Raw genomic sequence first — 22,355 nt, 5'->3', positions numbered from 1 at the left:
CCCGCCATCCATCACTCGCGGCGCGAGAGCGTCGACTGACGCACACCACTGCGCGCCCGCCCAAAAAGAGAAAAAGAAAATTTAAAAAGAGAACACTCCCATCGCGTAGTATCGTCCCGCCCTCGTTGGCCGCCCGACGTAGATTTCCACCAATCGGAAGGCGTCTACATCCGAGCGGCGACCCGCGGAGCCGAGTGCAGCCGAGGGCGGCCGACTGCGCGCGTTTGTACAAAAAGTCATACGACGGGTTTAGTGTCGGGTTGCGTCCCAACGACGCCGCTTCACGTGCGGTCGCTTGTCTACCCGCGCCGCGCCTGCGCAATGAACTATCAAACTGCTCTCATTCAAAACACCATAATCTAAACATCTACATCTCACCTATCCATTAGCTGCTTATAAATAAATAAATTATTTATTGTGACCTGTGATGTTGCGTCTAACTAAAATGGACTTTACGGAATGGAGCCTATGATTTCAGTGTGTTATGATAATACAGTGATTATAAGTGATAGTGAACGATATTTCAGTGATATACATCTGAGAAGGACATTAAAGGTACCCCCATTTTCTTTGATTTAAGATACGTTTAACTTTTAATACAAAAATAGGAATAACAAATCAATACATATTCCACCTCATTGATTGGACTTATAACTATCATAAATCGTATAAGAATTTACGACAAAATGCATTTATACAGTGAATCAGTTTCATTTTACTTAATAATACGACTTTTATGTTTTATAAACAAAGTTTTTTATGTCTGCTAACCTACTTTGCTCAGTAATTGAGGTGAAAACTATCCAAGAAATCATGCTACCTTTGTAAAATTAAAAAGATCAAGATAGTACATTAATACGAGTATAAATAAGCATAATTTAATTAATGGACACGCATAGATACATTATAAATGGAGTTTAAACACATAAATAAAACGGCTGGACATATATCTTGCCCGTCGGGACATGAGTACGGTAGCGTATTGACTTTTTGTTAACGAATTTAATACACGACCAATTTAACAATGTTATTTTTTAGTCACATACAAAAAAGGTAAACAACGATAATTATAACAAATATATATACTTTACTTTCGAATATATATTCTCGTATATACATAGGTAGGTAGGTATTTGTATCAAAATTATGTCAACAAATTATAATTAACTATTTATTATCGACAAATTATTATAAATTCTGTAATATCTACCTATATATAATTTATTGCAGCTTCTTTGTTGACTGTTTTTTTAGGATAAGGTTTTAGATATTCTTGGTTTTTTTTTTATATAAAAATATATCTAAAGTATACGAAGATATATGTATTTATCTAGTTACCATATTTCATTTGGTTTACGATTCATTACAATTTTGTGATTTATAAAAACAATCCAAGATTGATAAGTGAGATATCTCTATATCTCTCTCATGTCTATACAAATCTCTGTTTGTATATGTAAACCTAAGCAAAAGCATTAGGTATTTATTACCTTTTATAAAGAAAAATAATTCAAATATTTTATATAGGTTTTATTTTTAATTTCTATTAAATTGTTTTAGGTTAAAAATAATAAAAACTTTTTGGGAAGCTTAAGAAAATTTTCTATATTTGCTAAATATAACGAACAGGTACATTACGGCGATACTTGACGATCTTTCTAACGCAGTTGAGAATTTTATCGTTTTAATTGAGATAGGCTTCGATTCCCAGTTTGAGGCAATTTCAATGTACATTTTCTAAATTGACTCAAATAAGACCTGGGTAGTGGGCTTCGGACGTGAGTAGGTAGGTATCACCCTACTAGCCAAGGCTTTTATTTAGCCAAGCATTAGACTATCAAAAATGTGGGCATAACTAATGTAGTTACCTCTTTCGAGTGAGTTTTAATATTGCATCGTTATCGTTAAATAAACAAATCAATAAGCCGACGGATTTACAGCGATTTCATTTTCCTAAATATTTATAATTTATTATAGACTACACTTTACTGTTGTAGATATATAAAATAATATATATCTACTGAAACCTATATCATTACCAAGTAACATATGCTATATTTAATTTCCGTACCGTAGTTCCGTACGGGAACGGGAACTACACGGGTGAAACCCCAGGACGCTGGATGCAATTTGTTAGTGCTTTTCTTATTGTGAACTCTCTTTTTGTATGACGTGACCTATACGTATTTTATTCACAATTGTGCTCATGTGTTCTCTAGAATATAAATAAACCTAGATGTTTCGTGTAATACATGAGTAAAATATTAATAATAATTTAATTAATTTTGAAAATATAAATAATATGCCATTGAAAGCACAGTCTCCTTATTACCCATATATTAGAGTTAAACGCGCACCTATCTTTCATGTAAATAATTGAATATTTAATTTACTTATTTAAATTGTTATTTTTTTTTTTGAGCGATTAGTTGAGTCCAAAATTGAAACTATTGTTTGAATTTTGGATAAAGTAAAATAAAAAAGCATTTATTTTACTTAATTTTTGCTACATTCAAATACATTAAAGTTATAAATTTAAATTCTTGTTTCTTAATCAATATTTTTTTTACAATTTATCAAAATGATTATCATCATAAATTACCTACTAGGTGAATATGAACTGGTTATGTATTATAAAATAGAGCATAAGCAAAATATGACTATACATAGGTTTAATACTCGTAGTAGGTACTTATAAAGGTGCTTGTAATGTGTGTCAACTTAAGTATAAAATTAGAAATAACGGATTTCCAAAAAAAAATTGCATTGATTATAACAATCAGCAAAAATAAAACATTTAAGTACAGTAAGTATTAAATCATAAAATAATTTTCAGTATATAGGCATTTGTACCAGACCTTAGTGCTTTCGCGAGGCTACCAGGAACTCAGACCATGTTACAGTTAAATAAAAAGCATCAACAACCGAATGTCAATGTCACAGTGTTCGTGTCATTCAGTTTCGGACGTTACGATCGGACGCCATGACAGTTGTTCGAAATTTGAATGCGGTCCGAGATGCGCAAACGCTGCCATCGATTAACCTTCGATAAGCTGTACATGTGTGCGTTACGTATGTACACGCTTCCGCCGGACATACATGTGTGGGAGCTATATCCTGTACGTTTGTGATTAAAAAAAGTAAAAATTTGATCTTTGTAAAAAAGTTATTAGTAGAAAGCAATGGATAGATTAGATTGCAAAATTGCCGCTTGACGTACAAAGTTGAAATTTGGCAGGGAGGTAGTTTATAGTTAATAGACGTCCACTAAGAACGGATTTTGTCAGAGATCTAGTTTAAGGAGGTCTATGGGTTGATCAAATTGCGTTCGTAATAATTGATATTGATAAAGTGAAGAGGCAAAAGATTGTGTGCAAAAATTACCATTTTTTATTATCGAATTAGTGAGGTGGGTGTAAGCTCCATATCCTTTTTTTATAAGGAGTAAGGCCTAGACCTTTGATTTGTTGTTAAAATAGCTTGACGGTGAAAATGACGTGACGTAGGTATATGTTATGAAATAAACTGTTTTATTAACCTTGAAGCAGGTGCTAAAGCTAAGTCCATAACTCGTCAAGGACGCACTAATAACATATATTTATTGGATTAGACACAAATTGATGAACTCAATAACAACAAGAATAATTGACACCTTATATTAAGAAGATAAACATCTGTGTTTAGTGTGACATCTAATGAATAAATTCATGAATTTTATGCCTATAAAGGTATACGTATTGCTAATATCTTTGCAAATTTGATTATAGATAAGCATAAACATCTTGTACCTACAACTATAATTACTGTTATTATAAATTAAAAGACTATTGTTAATTTTTTACTAATTATGTTTTCTATATTTCACACTATTTTATGTTTGATAGATTTTAAATAAAAATAATTTGTAACTCCTTCTCAATTTTTAAACATCTAAAAAGTAAAATCAATGTGGGAGTGCGAAAATCAATAAAAAATGATCTATCATCAAATAGATTTTTTTATTTATATTGCTACAAATTATTACTATCCACTAATGAATATATAAACGGTTAGATAAGCAATCGATTTTGTTTTGAACGCTTTTATAAAGGAGTTTTAATAATTTATTAAACCTCTTCGTTTTGGAATGCATCGATCAAACTCTATCAATTTAACGTCGGGTTGTGAAGTGAAGTAAGTGGGTCCATTCTGCGTCAAGATTAGTTTGAGGCAGCTTACAGAGCTTTAGGGTTCTGTAATACACATAAAACCTCAAAAGCAAATCTAAATATTACCTACCGTTGCCTGTACATTTTAATATTATTGGTATGCAATGGCTATACTAAAACGGGACATAATATGGAGATGATAGTAATCATTTATGATGTCAGAAGAATATATAGGTATTCGTATATTTTGCATTAATGGTCTTAAATTATTTTAGGTGGAAGGGAATACAGAATATTATGGGAAAATAACTGCATAGTTTAAAAATAAATTAATAAAAATAGTTTACTGTAAATATAGGCTAACTTAAGTATTGCGTAATCAATGATTTGTCAAACCTGGCCCTACTAAAAACTCAAAAATAGATGAGTAGGTATTCGTTATTGTTCTTCTGTTTCTGTATCTCTTTCAAATTAGTGAATTTCTGTTACAATCATTTGCCTAAGCAAATCCTATCTATCCTATCTTATCTTTCATATAAACTTAAAAAATACAAATTAAGATACGGAACCTTCAGCGTATAATAATATCAGGTTCGTAGCCGTAATCTTTTCGACGCATTATAGTTTTAGAGGGCTTTCCCATAATCTCCTTTGTTTCGGGATGTTACCATTAAAGTGGCCAGGTCATTTAATAAATACCTACGAACAATATATATTTCTTAATACTTTACTAATAGGTATGTTGAAATATTTTGGTGTATCCGAATAACATTTAAGACAATTAATTGATTATGAAACACGGCTAAAACTCACGTGATATTACGTCGGAGTATGCCCGACTAGTTTCGAACCCATACGGGGCCCTTAGTCATGAGCTGGTTCTTGCATCGCGGCACGATGCGGCAACATGTTTGGATCGTGCCGCGATGCAAGAACCAGCTCATGACTAAGGGCCCCGTATGGGTTCGAAACTAGTCGGGCATACTCCGACGTAATATCACGTGAGTTTTAGCCGTGTTTCATAATCAATTAATATGAATAACACTCACGATAGTTTAAATTCTAAAATTTAAGACAATTTCACCAAAACGACAATTAATTTACTTATTTTGTGTTAAGCAAGTGTTTTTTGTTTAGTTCCTTTTTGTTAAAAAAGCTTCTATAGACAAATCACGCTTGACCAAAATGCCAAAATTAAAAACAATAGATTTTTATTTTACTTGATTTAGGTATATTTGTTGTAGGCATTAGATTTTTCTACCGTTCAAGTTAAATGACATTCTGTAGATTCTATATGATTTTTGATTCTTTTTTAAATCTATACTATATTTAAAAGTTTGCTTGTTTGTTTGCTTGAACACGCTAGTCTCAGGAACTACTGATCCAATTTGAAAAAAATCTTTTAGTGTTAGATAGCCCATTTATCGAGGAAGGCTATATATTATACCCGTATTCCTACGGGAACGGGAACAACGCAGGTGAAACCGCGTGGCATCAGCCAGTATATATTGTTTAATTTATAAAAGACCTTCAAAAAGGTTAGGAAGGTAGGGTACAACGTCACATCTGATAAAAAGTCGAGATTGTGTCGGACATATTTTTTTTGGGCCTAACCGTCGGAGGAATCAATTATCTTAATTGGGAGTTAGCCTAATCTTAATAAGTACTGATAACCGAGCGGGTGTAACATCATGTTTGTTATAACCCGTGTGATAGTGCTCGATTGATGGGGTGTATATTGCTGTCCTATGTAAAACTATGGGTTAACAAACGGTAGGTTAACAAACAGTTCTTACTTACCCATAACAATTTGTTTATAGCTTTTACTATGTATTTTGAAAATGAAAAAGTTAAGTAATACATCACGTAATGGAATAATAAGTTAATTAGTATACTTAGATGTTTTTGTTTGGTTATTGTTTTAAGAATTTAATTTAGTGTTTTCAAAAATATTAAAATAGACAAATGAGGGCTTTTTTTTCTTTTTGGTATTTATAAAAATACCCACAGAACTACTAGGCTATATTAGGCTTCCATGTTTTTGTGAGGTTTGTAGTAACATTTTTTCTGCAATTAAAAGAAAACATGTATGTAGGTATTATTCTAGAAGTAAACCTCTCTGATCGTCATTGTTGAGGCTCCAATCATTGATTTTCTGTAGGATTTGAATGTAGACGTAGTAGGATAGTAAGTTTTCTTTTTTATATGAACAGTTCATATGAATAGTCGACTACTGGCCTAGGCCTCCTTTTTTATAGGAGAGCTTAGACACATCATGCTCCTCTAAGGTGGGTTGGCGGGTGTTTTCGTGTAGGCAAAACATAATATATGTAAATATTACGCTTGGTTCTGTGTACATACTTACATATCATTTATAAATGTTGTGCCTATGTAAATTCATTATTGATATGAAATCAGATTTTGGTAAAACCAAAATAATAGGTATTACTCATCTATAGATTTATTGTTGGTTGTGGTGATATAACGGAATTTTCATATCACGTACATACGTAATTTTTATAAATACTTAGGTTATTGATAAGACAATGACTTGACAATCGTTAATATTAATAAGTAGCTTTATATATAAGATCTACGCTTTTACAAAAAAAAAGAAAATTATCTAATGAATTCAATTAAAAACCCAATTTATTCGTCATTCGAAACAAATGTCGTATCGAGATATTATTTTCTATTTGCCAAGTAAATATTTCTCATAGAATCTTTTCTAGAAATATTTACTTTTGGTAAAATCCCTATAAACAGCAATCAATTACTAACTGATCTATTAACACACAGCTTAAAACACTGTGGTCTAATTTGGCACGTAAATAATTATCATAATGCTAATTTTTTTTTTTTTATTTAGTCTCTCATTATTCCTGCAATCTGTCGTGAGACATTCAGCGGGATTTTAAGTATTTGAATTAAGGCGTGTTTGGTGCGAAATCCAGTGATTTGCCCAAATATAATAATGTAGTGTCTATTTCATGACATCTTGTGGTGCTCGGTCTCTTGAGCCTTTTGAAAGTTGTACCAGCTTTCTTCATCAAATGCTAAATCTGAGACAGGAATTTCCAAAATTCACCCTTTAAGGGGAGTTCTCACTGGATAGTAAAAATCCCAGAAGTCACGGGCATCAGCTAGTCTATTATAATAAGGCTTATAATAATAATTTAAGATACCCAAATAGTGCAGTGTAGTTTTTACTCGACTACGGCGAAGCTAAAAGGAAGGGTAATGATTTTGACAGTCTCTGTTTGTATGTTTCTATGTATGTTCCACCAGAGCGCCTAAACTACTGAACCGATTTTAATGAATGGAAAGATTCGTATAATAGTCCGGGCGACACAGGCTATATAAACTTTATAATAAAATATAATGACGGAATTTAAACCTCAGATTCTAACCTTAAAAGAAAACTGAGGTAATCGTCACTTGTTATGAAATTTTGAAGAAATCTTCTCTACTATATAAAAATAAGTCGGGTTTTCCTTCCTGACGCTATAACTCAAGAACGCACAAACCGATTTCCACGGTAGGGTAGGGATAGTGTATGGGTAGGGTATGGGTAGGGTAGGGGTAGGGTAGGAGTAGGGTATGGGTAGGGTATGGGTAGGGTAAGGGTAGGCGTAAGTCAAAGCGAAGCTTGACCGAGTCCGCTAGTAGTCTATACAAATTGTATCCAACGTGACAGTAGTGTATTATGGTCGATGTATCAGAGTGACTACTTCAGAACATGTTATCTTTGATAAGCGTAACGATATTGTTACATTTGGCAACCTTGTATCCGTTTTGTATCATTTTATGAGCTTACGATATAACACAATTGCAAAAAGTATAACTTCTATATAGACTAACTTTGATAACTTTGTCTTTCATTTCTTTAAACCAAAGTTTTTTGTAATTAGAAAGGATATTTGGAATACTTTTTAAAAATATTTACGTTAATAGTGTAACGTTACTTTAAATTTATAAAATTTTAAATGCATAATTAAAATAATGAAATCTGGCAATTTATTCAAAAAATTGAAAAAATTAAAAACAATTAATTTTGTTTAAAAAGTCGATTATAATGTAATATAATTTTAAAATTTAGTTAATTTAGAGAAAAATATACATATATTGTAATACGTGATTTGTATTATAATCATAAATAAGTTTTCCTATGCTATGCTTATATATTTACTCGAGTAAGTACTCAAAGAAGACTTAAACGAGAGATGTACTAGGAAAGCATCTACTTGACCATTCATAAGAGCTTGTAATGCCTACATGAATAAAGCATCACGGCTACTTATTTGGACTTTATGTGTTGAAATAGCTACATATAAAGATATAAACAAGTTATTCGTAGCACTTCATAAAGCATAGGTAAATGTAGCAATTGCATATAGAATGAGCTTTAACTGCTTTATTTACTCGGATCCTAACTGGTTCTATTTGGTCCACGACACCTAGCCAGGTGATCGATACGGGTGCAAAGAACTATACAAGGCTACAAAGTTTCCACTTGGAATTACATCTACATGCATGTATGTGAGTGCCTGTCAGGAGCTTTATGGTGGAAAAATGCTATCACAATTAATACGAGCATTGGTGTAATATGTAATACAAAGGATACGAATGTTACTTTGTAACATTAAAACATGTTACATTGGTAAATATAACATGTAATACAAGTGATCAGTGGAAAAGAGCTCTTTGTTCAGTTTCGGATGGGAAACTTTTACAAATAATTTAATTCCATATTATGAATAACTAGTGGATGCCCGCGAGTTCGTCCGCCCTTAAACCTCCTTAATACGGCTGGGGTAGCGGATGTCTACTAACTATAAACTACTTCCCTGCCAAATTTTATTTTTGTGCGTCAAGCGGTTTCGAGATTTCGTGATATAGATACTGTAGCAAAATAAACTTGGTCAGTCCTTCCCCCCGTCGCCCGCATGTCATCAACGTTTTAGGGTTCCGTGGTCCACAAGGAACCCTTGTAGTTTCGCCATGTTCGTTGTTAGTTTAAAAAGTTGTCAGTAAGATAAATCAGAGTCTGTTAAAACTAGAAAGCTGAAAACTTAGTATGGGTATGTATATTAATTACGTCTACAAAGTGGTAAAAAGAGAATTTGTAAAAAATAAATTTTGGGGTTCCTTCCCTACATGCAAAGTGAGGATGAATTATTTTTAATTGTCTATCCCATAGTGTGGGGAATCGATGTCAGTATTTTAGTGTTAATAAACATGTAATATGTTTATTAATCCTACGGAACTCTACACTGCGCGTGGCCCTACACGCACTTGGCCGGTTTTTTTTAACATTTTCCTTGGCATAATTTGAGAAATCATAACACCAGTCATCAGTCAATTAGCTTCTCGGCAACCTTTAAAAAAATACCGTTAAATATCAAACTTTTAAGGTCTATAACGAAAGGTTGCGATAGAGCTTGAAGATATCCCGTACAAAATATAAAAAAGACATTTTACACTTTGGTAGTTATTTTTCGCATATTTATCATCTTATCGATCGATATAACGAGGAAATCACATGAAATCGACGCAATTTGCGATAAATGTTTGATTTTTATTATCTCAGAAATGATTTTTCAGTCGATGGTCAGATAGCTACTTCAGCGGTTGTGATTAAACCCACACTACTGTTATCGCATTGCCTGGTGAGAATCTGTTTTATATTCAGATCATTATTATTGATTTAAAGTTAGTTAACATATACATCTTTTTACAATCATATATGTTGTATTTTTCCAATATTATATACTGATATTTTTTGATTAAACAATTAGAATAACTGTAAACTATATAAGATTAAAAGATGGATAAAGAATAACTATTTATTTTAAAATCTAATCACAAATCTAATCGTCATCTAAATCAAATGCTTGGTGAGAATCTGTTTTATTTTTATTATTGTATATTTGTACTCATAATATTGAATTAACAATTAAAATAACTTTGAATTACGTAAGATTAAAAAATGGTTCAAGAATCTTTATTTAAGAATCTAATCCCAAGTCATCTATATTATATGGGCAAGATTTAAATAATTTTAATAAGCATTTATTCAGTAGTCTATCACTTATTACTTCTGATAAAATTGGATTTTATGAATCATACAAATTTGATGTCATCGTTTATTGTTAAAAAATTTCTTTTTTAGTATTTTTTTATTTTTGAATCAATTTTGGAATGCGTATAATATGCTTGCTTAAATGTATGTTGCTCGTTTATTTTGTATACTAGTGGACGGTCGTGACTTAGTCCTGCGGGAAAAATAGATTTTCCAGGATAAAAAGAAGCCTATATTATTTTTATCGAAGTTATATTCACGGTACATTCAATATCATTAAAATTTTATACATAACGAGGTTAAAAAGACAAACTGTCTTTTTAACTTCATTTTACAATTTTTTTTGCAAACGAAACCGCGGCGGCCTCTATGAGAAATTTAATGCAAGATTTTGTTAAGGCGCTGGCGTCAAAACACTCGAATTTTATCTAAATAGGTATTACAGGTAGGTACTGTATGATTGTGACGTGTTTCAATTCTAATATCTCTAGCACTTGACCTTAGTATGAAAATATCAATAAAATATAGCATTGTCATGTAAAGCAAATGTATTGATACAAAAATATTCACGTTACCAAAAATATTATGTACCTACCTAGTTTATTTTTAAAAAGGGAGATCTGTATCTACAATAAAAAACGGACAAGTAGGTACGTGTCGTCTGTGGATTCCGTAGCTTTAAATATATTAATTAACCAGCTTCCAAAAATTAGGATGTTCTAATTTTTATTAGCTTGAATAATACTTAATGAATACTTTTTTTTTTATTCTTTACAAGTTAGCCCTTGTCAATCTCACCTGATGGTAAGTGATGATGCAGTTTAAGATGGAAGCGGGCTAACTTGTTAGAAGGAGGATGAAAATCCACACCCCTTTACTTGATGATTTGCTTTATTTTGACGAGAGATCATTAATCGCGATTAACTCCATTTTCGCTCTTTTGTATACCTTGTAAGTTATTTAACTTCCTACCTACCAGAGATATTTTTTGTTTAGAATGTTCTTTTGTTCTTACGTACTATGAGTAGTACAGATAATATAGTATTGAAAATTTAAACAGGTAACTTTGTTTTTTATAATTATAAGCTATTTTTATATGTAACTTTATAGTCCAAAGAATAATAATATTGGAAATATCAGAATACGATTATTACAACACTTTTTAGTTTAAAAAATATATTTTATTCATAGAAATAATTTTTTTCTCTATAGAAACAGAAGTTTAATGGAATTTATTTCAATAATATTTCAGTACCTATCTGATACATAATATATGTATTAGAAGCAGTCTTCACTAAATCAATAGCTAGATGTTTTCTTCTTCCGAGTCGATTTTCAGTTTAAATTATACTTATTTTAAAGTAGCATTTCCTTAAAATATGAGTTTTCACTTCACTTCATTAAAACAACAGGTATTTTTTAATGAATTTTTGCAAGTTGTTGGGGATTTACAATATGTAGGTAAATGTACCTACTACATACTTGAATTGGCAGTGATTTAAATCGTTCATTACGTATCGAACAGTATTAATTTGGACATTAGCCACGATACAATCTAGAGTTAGATGTTATCGAATCGGATTTCAGCCTTATCTAATCTAAAGACAAATAAATTAATAGAGGCGAGCATAAGTACCAGTAATCGTTTGGTTACAATTATCAAACTACCTACTGACTGTGATTTTCAAGTATCGTGACCGATTTTTTTGAAAATATTGGTTTTAATCATATCAAAGTATATAACTAAAACTATAAGTTATTAGGATAAGTTAGGTTAAGTTCCTTATTGTATTCTTTCTTAATTAAAAAAAACTAAAACCAATATTGATATTTAATTTAAAGTTAGGCTAGGGAGTGTAGAGCTTGGCTCTTCATGGGATCTGATATCTTTTACTAAATATGAAAATGTTGTTGGTAAGATATTTGTTAATATAATATGACGTAGATATTTTGTTTTTAAGATATATTGTTTTTAAGTTATTACGATTACGATTTCTATTATTAAAAAAATATAACTGATTTTTTGAAGGAGCACTCATTGTATTATTCAGAAGAACAGATATACATAAATATATCTATATATGTGGTTTTTTATTCGCGAGGCGTTCGCATATATCAATGTGTAGCTACTCGTACGTGATATTTCACAGAATGCAACCTCGACATATAGGTATTCTATACATGGCACGCTCTTACAAAGAATTTGCGATTATTCAAATAATATACACGTCTTAATACAATTATATGTGTTTTACTTATAGGTACAGATGTCTTTAGAAAAAAAAAATGTTAAATAATGCGTGCCTGTGAGTGTGAGTAACTAGATACAAGTTGGAGATATCTTTAGTGAATATAGTAGTAATAAAAATCAGTGCTCGGTTGGCTAACAACGCTTAATGCGCGGTTACACGTTATCGCAGCCGTATCGAGTGTTGTTTGGTATATCAGTTAATCAAATTGGGAGCGTATCGATATCACGGACGTCTTTAGATAGCGCACCATTTTTATCTTAATTGATTGTCTCTTTTTTGACATAATACCGACTTATTATTTTAGTGATTTATTCTTTGATGTAGCGTATATCGCCCGCCACGGACGCACCTAATCGTTGGTTTAATTTTTTTTTTGATAATCGGTTTTCTTTGCAGATACGGGTATGAGTCGGTGAACGTTACCGGTCCGGGTGACGATTGACCGGCTGTACGGACTCAACTCAAGCGCTTGACTCTGAAATGCGGATAGCGGTGCGGACTTAAAGTGCGTGTGTAAAAAGCGATGCATGGTTTGTGAGGTCGGAGCGGCGGCCATGGACATGAGCGGCGAGGGCGGCGGAGCGGGCGCGGCGCAGCAGCGCTGGTACGACAGCCGCGTCAACGGCAGCCCGGGCGGCGACGTCGGCTCCGAGGCCAACGGGGACTTCTTCCACTCGCCGCTGGAGGGCGGCCACCACAGCCGCGCCCGCTACTACCACCAGCAGATGCACGCACCCTACTCGCCGGCGGTCGGCTCGCACGGTAACTAACCTTTTACTTGTTCATACCCTTCACAATATTGTTCAGATTTAGTAATAACTACACCGTGGTCTAGCATCACCGTCACCAGTAACGTATCTGTCATGATAGCATGCGCTAAACTTGTAGTTCGCTCTGACATTGCAACTCTCTGAACTGCGCAGTTTTCGTACACTACGCAGAGATACGCCTCGTGTTCAGAATGGACTCGAAGTTGATCCTACCTGCCATGATATTTTAATATGAACTGTTTGTCTTTGCTGCTGACGTCGGTTGCCATGAAGTCCTAATGAGGTGCTTTTAGAACCTAGACCGAAAGTATATTTTTTTTAACTAAATGAAATATACAAAAAGAAAAACTGCAAACAAATAATCAGTATATTTTGTCGACGTTCATCTGCATGCATGAATATATTTTTACTTCACGATTATAAATATAGCAAAATATCACATTTTTCATTAATTTTTTTTTCATCAAAAAAAAATTAAATGTTTATTGTCAGGTAGGTAGCTACTCTTATAACACATACTTGTATACATATGTTATTACGTTACGCACAACGAAAAGCGTGACGTGCATCAATTTTTACAAATTAAGTAATTTACTAGGTTAGAACTTCGACTTTAATTTGTGGTACAAAAAAAGGCGTCACTTTTTTGTATAACCTAAAAATAGTCTACGCGTGGAACCATAAATAACGTCCATTTAAAGTAAGACAGAGCAGCTTAGCAGAACTGCGAGTCGTAACAATTAAATATGTTAAGTTCGCCCGTGTTCCGCAAAGGAAACTGTCAGAGTACAAACGATGTAGCGGACCGGGCTGGTCGGCAGCCATCCGCCAAACCTTATCGCGCATCAGGCAATATCTCTCAAAAACTCCACAATTAATTCACCGGCATCGACCAGTCAAAATCGGCATTCTGTAAGGTGACAGCTTAGGTAAACACGATCTAAAATGGGCCTCGACCGTAAAAGAAAAAAATCCGCCGCGTACTTTTCGTTTTTGTCTTTTGAGGTTTAAATTTTATGGCCGCTATAAAGATTTTCGTGGGGACAGGTGGCTCTTTTTTATAAATTAACTACTCATCCGAAGGCGTACGAAACACCATCTAGAGCGTTGTCCTTAAAGGCTAGATTCGCATGCGCGCTATGCGCTTTAATTTATTAAGCGGTGCGTCGGTAGGGATGCGACACTGGAGAAACTGTGTCACTTCGTGGAAACGGAACTCGGAATCGATTTCGTCGCGTTCACAGCAGTAATGCCCCATACTTTATGTACGCGTTCACCCGACAAAAATTTTAGCCCGTCTGTAAACCCAGCCTCTTATCGTGTTATGTCCACATCCACGACGCGGCTCCTTGTCGCGTTTGATTATATCTAAATTTGGTAAATTCATTTGTCGACGGCAGCGGCCGACTCGATTGGGTACTATAAAATTACGTAAAACATTGATCCCCATCTCTTTATTGCGTTGTTCATTTACGCCACTGAAAATTGGAAAAAAGCGGTTCACGTTTGAAAACTCTATCGAATTAAGTTTACGCTTCCGAGCGATTTTGTTGTATTATTTATGTGCGCTTTGTCCTGTCGTCTTTCTGGCTGTGAGAAGAGGCAATAAAACATATTTTTAAGTTGGCTGAGGTGTGTATAAACCCGCTACGATGACAACGCGGATCGTTTTCACTTTACATTTTACGATCGCTCGCCGGCGCACCTCGCGCACCGCATAATTGTATTAACTTTATTTATTTAATAAACTGTAATGCCTTATCTTCATACACATTAACGAGTGTATAACATTCTTTGAATCTCTTTTCATATAGTTATTATCATCTCGTTTATTTAAATTGTATGTAATATATTACGCATACTTACCTATACTAAATTAAAAAAATAAGGAGGCTTTAGGAACGAGAGATAAAATTTAATATAAATATAAATAAGAACAATCTCTTTATCAGAAAACGGAGATAAAGGTACAATAATTAATTAATTACAGTCATCTGCACTAAAAGGTATTTTAAAGAGCTGGTAATTCTTTCCGGCTTTTCTTAATATAATCGGTCATCTAAACCTAGTATGCATTTAGTTAAAAAATATATTTATTTGTATTTGTAGGCTATGAGGAACTTACGGTAAACGACCTACAACTTAAAATCATATTTCAAATGCAATCTAAAAAAACATCCGACCTGACATTCCAACATGATCGAGTAGCAAACCGTCAAACTTTTGAATTCAATATGAAGTCGGAACAAATAACTCAATAAGACACCGAGATCAATATCGCAAAGTAAATTTCGTCACTTAACAGAACGATAACTGCACATACTCGTAGGGAGGTAGGTAAATATATTAATGGGCGATGCGTATCTATTCAGATAAGGTAGTTGCGTGTTTTAATAATCCTTGATAAACAACAAGTTGTAATAATAATTCAATTTGTATTAGAAAACACTTTAAATGTAGTAACGGCCTTATTTAAGCGTTGCCGATTCGATTCTTTGGATTTTGATTATTTTGTGCGGGTCCCTAAAAGCTCAATGCTCAAATTCAAATCCTAAATACTTAGTTTAGTTTTTCTTTCTACGCCTGTTGTGAGGATTTGTGTGCAATTACATGAATAACTTGGGCTTTGTTCGTGATTAAAAGGAAAGAGAATTAATCTTGTCAAAAATACATTGAAATAATACAAAAAATAGAAGGAAAAATATCAACAAACTAGATAAGGCACATCTATCTAATTTCTCGGTGACATCATAGTAAAGCAAAGCTTATCTTAAAAAGACAAGTAAACAATATTCGGCGCACTGTTGAGCACGAGTCTCTTCTCGGTATTTGAGAGGTTAAGCTAATAGTCCTCTAGTCCCATGCCCAATGCGGATTGGTAGACGACACACGCGTAAAGAATTGAGAAAATTATGCATCTCAGGTATTATGCAGGTTTTTTTCAACGTTTGAGACACGTGATATATTTTTTTTTTAAATACACATAGGTTGGAGTTGCATACCCCGGACGGTATTCGTACCTACACCTTACAAATCATAGACAGAGTTCATATCCACTGGGCTATCACGGCTCTATCATTGTTTTTATAAGGAAACTAGCGGACTCGCTCAAGCTTCGCTTTGACTTATTAATTTATTTATTTGCACTTCTTCCCTATCCCTACCTTACACTACCATACTCCTACCCCTACCCCTACCCTACCCCTACCCTACCTCTACTCTACCCCTACCCTACCCTACCCTACAACTACCCTACCACTACCCTACCCCTACCCTATCCCTATACCATAAACCTACCCTACCCCTACCCTACCTCTACCCTACCCTACCCCTACCCTACCGCTACCCTACCCCTACCCTATCCCTATACCATACCCCTACCCTACCACTACCCTATCCTAGGATTTAGGGGTTTGAAAAATAGATGTTGGCCGATTCTCAGACCTACTGAATATGCACAAAAAATTTCATCAAAATCGGTCGAGCCGTTTCGGAGGAGTTCAAGTTCGAACACCGCGACACGAGAATTTTATATATTAGATGAAAATATGGAAGGGTAGAGCACGGTATTTAAATTTGTAATATCTCTACATAGTAATGGCAGGGTCGTAACCCGATATAGCTTTCGATTTGACGCTCATCCGAAAATTTATCGTTTGGTGACGCGATTGATGGCGCGGATAAAATTATTTATCGCACGCCGGCTGAGATTCACGACTGTACTGTGAACTTCTAGGAAAATGAAACGTATAATCTAGTTTAGGCTACTTTAATGTCTTGGTCATTTAAATCTATGCATGGCCAAGATTTGACAGAGGTTTGAAGACATTTGACGTTCTACATTTCTTCATTTCACTTTCATAAATAAAAACTTGAGAAGTACACTTTGCAGATGTGTTTACTATACAGCTAATTGGCTGTTAAAAATAATAAAGAACACTTCTTATGTGAGCCGATTAAAATTATTTTGCAATAATTAGTAATTGGTACTGACTTTATAAGGTTCGTTTCTGTCTAACACATAACTTATATGTGAATACAGATGTAATATTTGTCGCTATAATAATACCTATCGATGTTAATCAATAGGCAAGTATTCCAGGTGTCATGTAAAATGACCACCGACTGAGTTATTGGCTTTTTTTTTACAATTACGAGTAAGTACATGTAGAAGAATGCGTTTTTGCAAAATGTTTTAAATTGCATCTAACTTTACCGAGGAATTTATTTTGCTAGAAAAATATAAATTAAACATTTTTAGTGTAGATAAATGTATTTTATACAGTTGAACAATGCGTGAAAAAATTACGTATGTAGTACAAGGCATTGACATTCGACTAACTAATTGCCTATTAACGAATAAATATCATGTTTATTTGTATTTAATATAATTGATTAAATAAAAACGAATGAAAAAGGAAAATGTTATGACAAATAAAATGATAAAAATATTCCATAAACATCTTGCGTATTTTTCCTTTTTACTTAGTAGGATACCAAGTAAACAATTCTACTATTAAATTTTTCTTCGACAGTTACTTTTAACTCTACACATTTTAAAGAGCATTTATGGTAAATTAATTAGAAAACAAAAAAGTATTTATTTAAAATATATTCATAAAACCTATCTAAGACATCTACTGAAATAATATTTATTTTTATTTTTATTTTTCTTATTTTAAGCTTTGGATTCTAGTGCATTCGTATTAAATAGGTATTTTTACGAGTATATTTATATTGTATGTACATGTAAGAATGTGCTTCCAAACTGCATTCTTGTGACTCTTCGTGTTATGAGTCTGGGTGTATCAATAAATTGTAGGTGACAAGCTGAAACACATTTAAAGTAGGACGTTATTTTTTTGGGGCATTTTAAGTATTCTATACAGTATACATACAACGTACCTACCGCAGCCACTAAACCCATAATCAAGTAATGTCCTTCAAACCAAAATCAAGTAATGTTCGGGCAAGAGCACGATAGAGTCTCCTTTAAATAATTAACACCGAAGTGAAGGTTTGTGGACTTCACACACGTCCAAGTCATGTAGATTTCCTCGCGAATTTTCATTCACCGTTGAGTTATGTTTATTTTTTTAAATTTTACATAAAAAATCTGCAAAGTTAGAGTGTGTATATTAGGATTTTATCCTACATGAAAGTATTTATTTAATTTTTTACTTTTCTCAAACAAGCTATTTGCCAAGTTAAATTTTAGTTTAACTGTTTCTTAATATCGTTGTCTATTTTATGACTAATGTTTGGATTAAACAAAGTATTTTTACTGATGTATTTTTTACTTACATATTTAAAAATGTATCAACATCAAAGTTAGCTATGATTTCTTACTTGCTTAAAATAATATTTTTAAGCTATTTTAATGAAACAAATATTTAAATTGATTAAATATTTATAAGAATTATCTGCCTCAAAAAAACACCACGTGGCTCGGTTCAAATTGAGACTATTCCACGGAAAAACAAAACTCATGGCGTCCCTCACCACCTGCCAACTGGTTGTCTTTTTGCGTGCCATCCCTTAACAGGCTAGATTTTTTCCAATTACTCCGTCTGGTGAAGTAAATGAATATGAAAGTGGCGGCCTCATCACTATACTACCAATTAAATTGACTAAACATTCCTTTTGCTCAGCGGTGCTGTACCGTCCGTCGTTCGTCTCACACATTTCACCCGTCATACGACTTCGCGGGCCCGTTGCTCTTGTTGTTGCCAGCGTTCCTTTTATTTTGTCTGGCGTATATGGGAAAAAAAAATCGGAGTGCGTAGGTGTACTTAGTATGAAGATATTTTATGAAGGCTAAAAATTTGTCAGACCTTGCTCCTTATAAAAGGTTGGTGGCTTGTAGGTAGCAGGTTTCAAGGCCGTGATAACCTCTGATATGACCTCTGCCTCCGATTCCGAAGGGTGTGGGTTCGAATCCGGTCATGCACTTCCAACTTTTGAGTTGTGTGCATTTTAAGAAATTAAATATCACGTGTCTCAAACGGTGAGAAAACATCGTGAGGAAACCTGCATACCAGAGAATTTTCTCAATTGTCTGCGTGTGTGAAGTCTGCCAATCCGCATTGGCCCAGCGTGGTGGACTATTGACCTTTACCCCTCTCATTCTGAGAGGAGACTCTAGCTCAACAGGGAGCCGAATATGGGTTGTTAATGATGAGGTTTCAAGGGTCCCTGATAAAGTTTCAGTTTTTAATATAAAATGATGACTAAGTATATCAGGCTTTTAATTCAAAAACTGTTAGAAAGTCTTACAGTCGCACGCCCACTAGCATTATATCTATGCGTTTATTTAAAAGTTGTCATCCAACAGAGAGTATAAAACAATGTCCGTGGCTTATAATGAACAGCTATTGTGCAAAGGTTTTCAATTTTTTTTTAATCAACGCGCAGATACGGCTCCCTCTGTTTTATTATATGTAAAAGATAATGGTAGGCTTATAACCGCTCATTACGTGGTGGCTACGTTATTTTTTTTTGTAATTTAACGATGAATGAGTGCTGCAAAAAATCTGTGCGTGCATTTCCCTAATGCGCTGTAGCTCTTGCTTGTCAATTTGTTGATGTGTGTGTTTGTGCGTTTGTGGTGGTGTGTGAAAATGCGTGTGTGCGTGAGACGCGCCCCGCAGATTGGCGCAATTAGCCGCGGGGGGCGGGGCTTGCGCCTGCGCAGCGACATCTCCTCCTCGCACGCACACACGCTTACGCCACGAAATAATGATGCTATGAAACATTAATTATTTCCCCCCATTCCCGGCCACATTAGCGCTCGACTGTTGCGAAAATTCTAAGTAAATTACCTTTATTTCAACCGGCGAGATGACATGTTACATTATAATTGCTTTAGCACAGTCCAAGTGGAAGTATTTATATTCTGTTGACGGGCCAGCCGAGCGGTGCAGGCGTCTGCGCAGGCCGAGTGATAATGGCTATGCACCAGGCATGCTAACTTTACACTAGAAGAAATTTATAGCAACAAAAAATAATAAACATCCCACTGACTTATATTTTGCTAGATGCCGGTTATTCGCTTAACAGTTCCTACTATTCATATTCCAACATTGTCTTTTTTATTCTATCTGTAATATGACGTCATCAGAGTTATCCAGCATGAAATCCAATAGTATCTTTTAATCTACCTATACTAAAAAGTTATCAGAATTGTCTAGTATTAAATCCAATAGTACCCGTACCTATCTTTTGTACGCTACCTATACTATGACGTCATCAGAGTTATCTGAGTCTTAATGAAAAGTAAACAAAATGATTGATATGTTTTACCTATGATTTAAAAACTAAAATTGGACTAATAGTAGTTATGGTAAATCCATCTCTATACGTCTATACACGCGTATAAAATGTGTGCTACCAAGTGAGGAGTGAAGCGACGCGGGGCTCGGGAAATGGAATATGGCGCAAACTTTCCAGACAAGCCGCATTCACGCCCGAATTGTGAATATCGTAATTTATGAATCAATATGTGGGAGTTTCCAGTTTGATTGGGCTACATGACAATTCCGTACGCGACAATATTGTATCGATTTGTTTTGTGCTTGTTACCAGCTCTCATTAGCTTAGCTTTCATCATTATTATGAGTTTTGTAACGCCTCTAAGAGCCGTGATAGCCCAGTGGATATGACCTCTGCCTCCTTTTCCGGAGGGTGTGGGTTCGACTCCAGTCCGGGGCATGCACCTCCAACTTTTCAGTTGTGTGCATTTTAAGAAATTAAATATCACGTGTCTCAAACGGTAAAGGAAAAACATCGTGAGGAAACCTGCATATATAAAAGAATTTTCGTAATTCTCTGCGTATGTGAAGTCTGCCAATTCGCATTGGGCCAGCGTGGTGGACTATTGGCCTAATCCCTCTCATTCTGAGAGGAGATTCGAGCTCAGCAGTGAGCCGATTATGGGTTGATCAAATCATCGTGCCTGTGTAGGTTTTAGGCAACGGGAAGTAGGTACCTATGACTTTTTCGATCGATATCTCAATAACTATGAGCGATAGGTAAAAAATGTAGGGAACCTTAATTAAAACGGTTTTAAAGTACAACAAAAAAGTATTGAGTCAAAATTTTTGTATGTCATCGCAGAATCGAGTTATTGTAAAAAAAACTGAATTCAAACATTTTCTCAAGATGGTGGAAAATGTACATAGGAAATATTCGTGAAGTTAAGTTTTTTAGGCTCCAAAAAATTCCTCCTCGTCTTTCCCAAATTTTATATATAGCTCCCATAGCTCTTTGGTATGTGATCACTTTGTAATTGTAAACCGATTTTTACGACTTATCTAATGACTGTAGTAAAATATAATATCTACAATATCGATTCTCACCATATCTATACTTCAAATACAAAAAGTACATTTTTATCAAATACTTTTTGTATGGAATCCTCGGTAGGCGAGTCCGATTTGCATTAGTCCAATTTTTTAATATAGATATGTATACCTAATTACCTACCTATTCGCGTCCTAGATTTTTTGTGAATTATTTAAATCTATAGGTACTTAAGCTGTCATAATAATTATGCATCTAGTTATTTCGGGGAAGTCAAGCAAATATTTAATTAACATTTATTACCAACTTGTGTATTTTGTTGGTATAATTTTTAGATTTTTAATAGATATATTATAAAATAGTTGGAATGCTGAGTAAGGTTAGGTATTTTTAAAAGAAAATGCTTGTTGTTATTAATTACTAAGGTTTCTTGTATACGGTAATTATATATTACTAACGCATTGAATTGCGCCTCCACTAACATGAAATCCTGTAGAAACCATGGATTTTTCGAGATAAAATTTAGGCTGAGGTAACAGACAGACTTACTTTCACATTTATAATATTATAGTAAAGATAAGTAGGTAAGGTTAAAATATCAGAAGCGAGTGTTTACTGGAATTTATTATGAGTATTTTTAACCTAGGAGGAGTAGTTACGTATGTTCTACGTTTCGTTTATTAACTTAAAATTTTGCACAAACTTTTTCTTGTTTTTATAAGTTTTAATAATTGTTAACCCTGCACTTGGCCTCATCTCACCAGAAAATGATATTGGCTGCACTCTTCTTTTAAATAGGTTA

General features: G+C 33.9%; 1 protein-coding gene across 3 annotated transcripts in view; it reads left to right on the top strand.

The window, feature by feature from the left end:
* The first annotated feature begins 235 nt into the window (after positions 1-235).
* LOC112058203 (GATA-binding factor C) overlaps positions 236-22,355 on the top strand; it is a 155,371-nt gene continuing 133,251 nt past the window's right edge. Inside the window, exons 1-2 of one of the 3 annotated variants that reach the window (XM_052882436.1) lie at positions 236-555; positions 12,879-13,244. In XM_052882436.1, the coding sequence (XP_052738396.1) occupies positions 13,010-13,244 (235 nt within the window). In that variant the 5' untranslated portion in view covers positions 236-555; positions 12,879-13,009. The remainder of the gene's footprint in view (positions 556-12,878; positions 13,245-22,355) is intronic. The other 2 variants (XM_052882434.1, XM_052882435.1) reach the window with 2 other exon arrangements.

This window comes from Bicyclus anynana, chromosome 7, assembly GCF_947172395.1.
Source record: "Bicyclus anynana chromosome 7, ilBicAnyn1.1, whole genome shotgun sequence".
In the NCBI taxonomy this organism is placed as follows: Eukaryota; Metazoa; Arthropoda; class Insecta; order Lepidoptera; family Nymphalidae; genus Bicyclus; species Bicyclus anynana.
The sequence above is the reverse complement of the archived record's forward strand: the minus strand, read 5'-3'. Positions and strand labels throughout refer to the sequence as shown.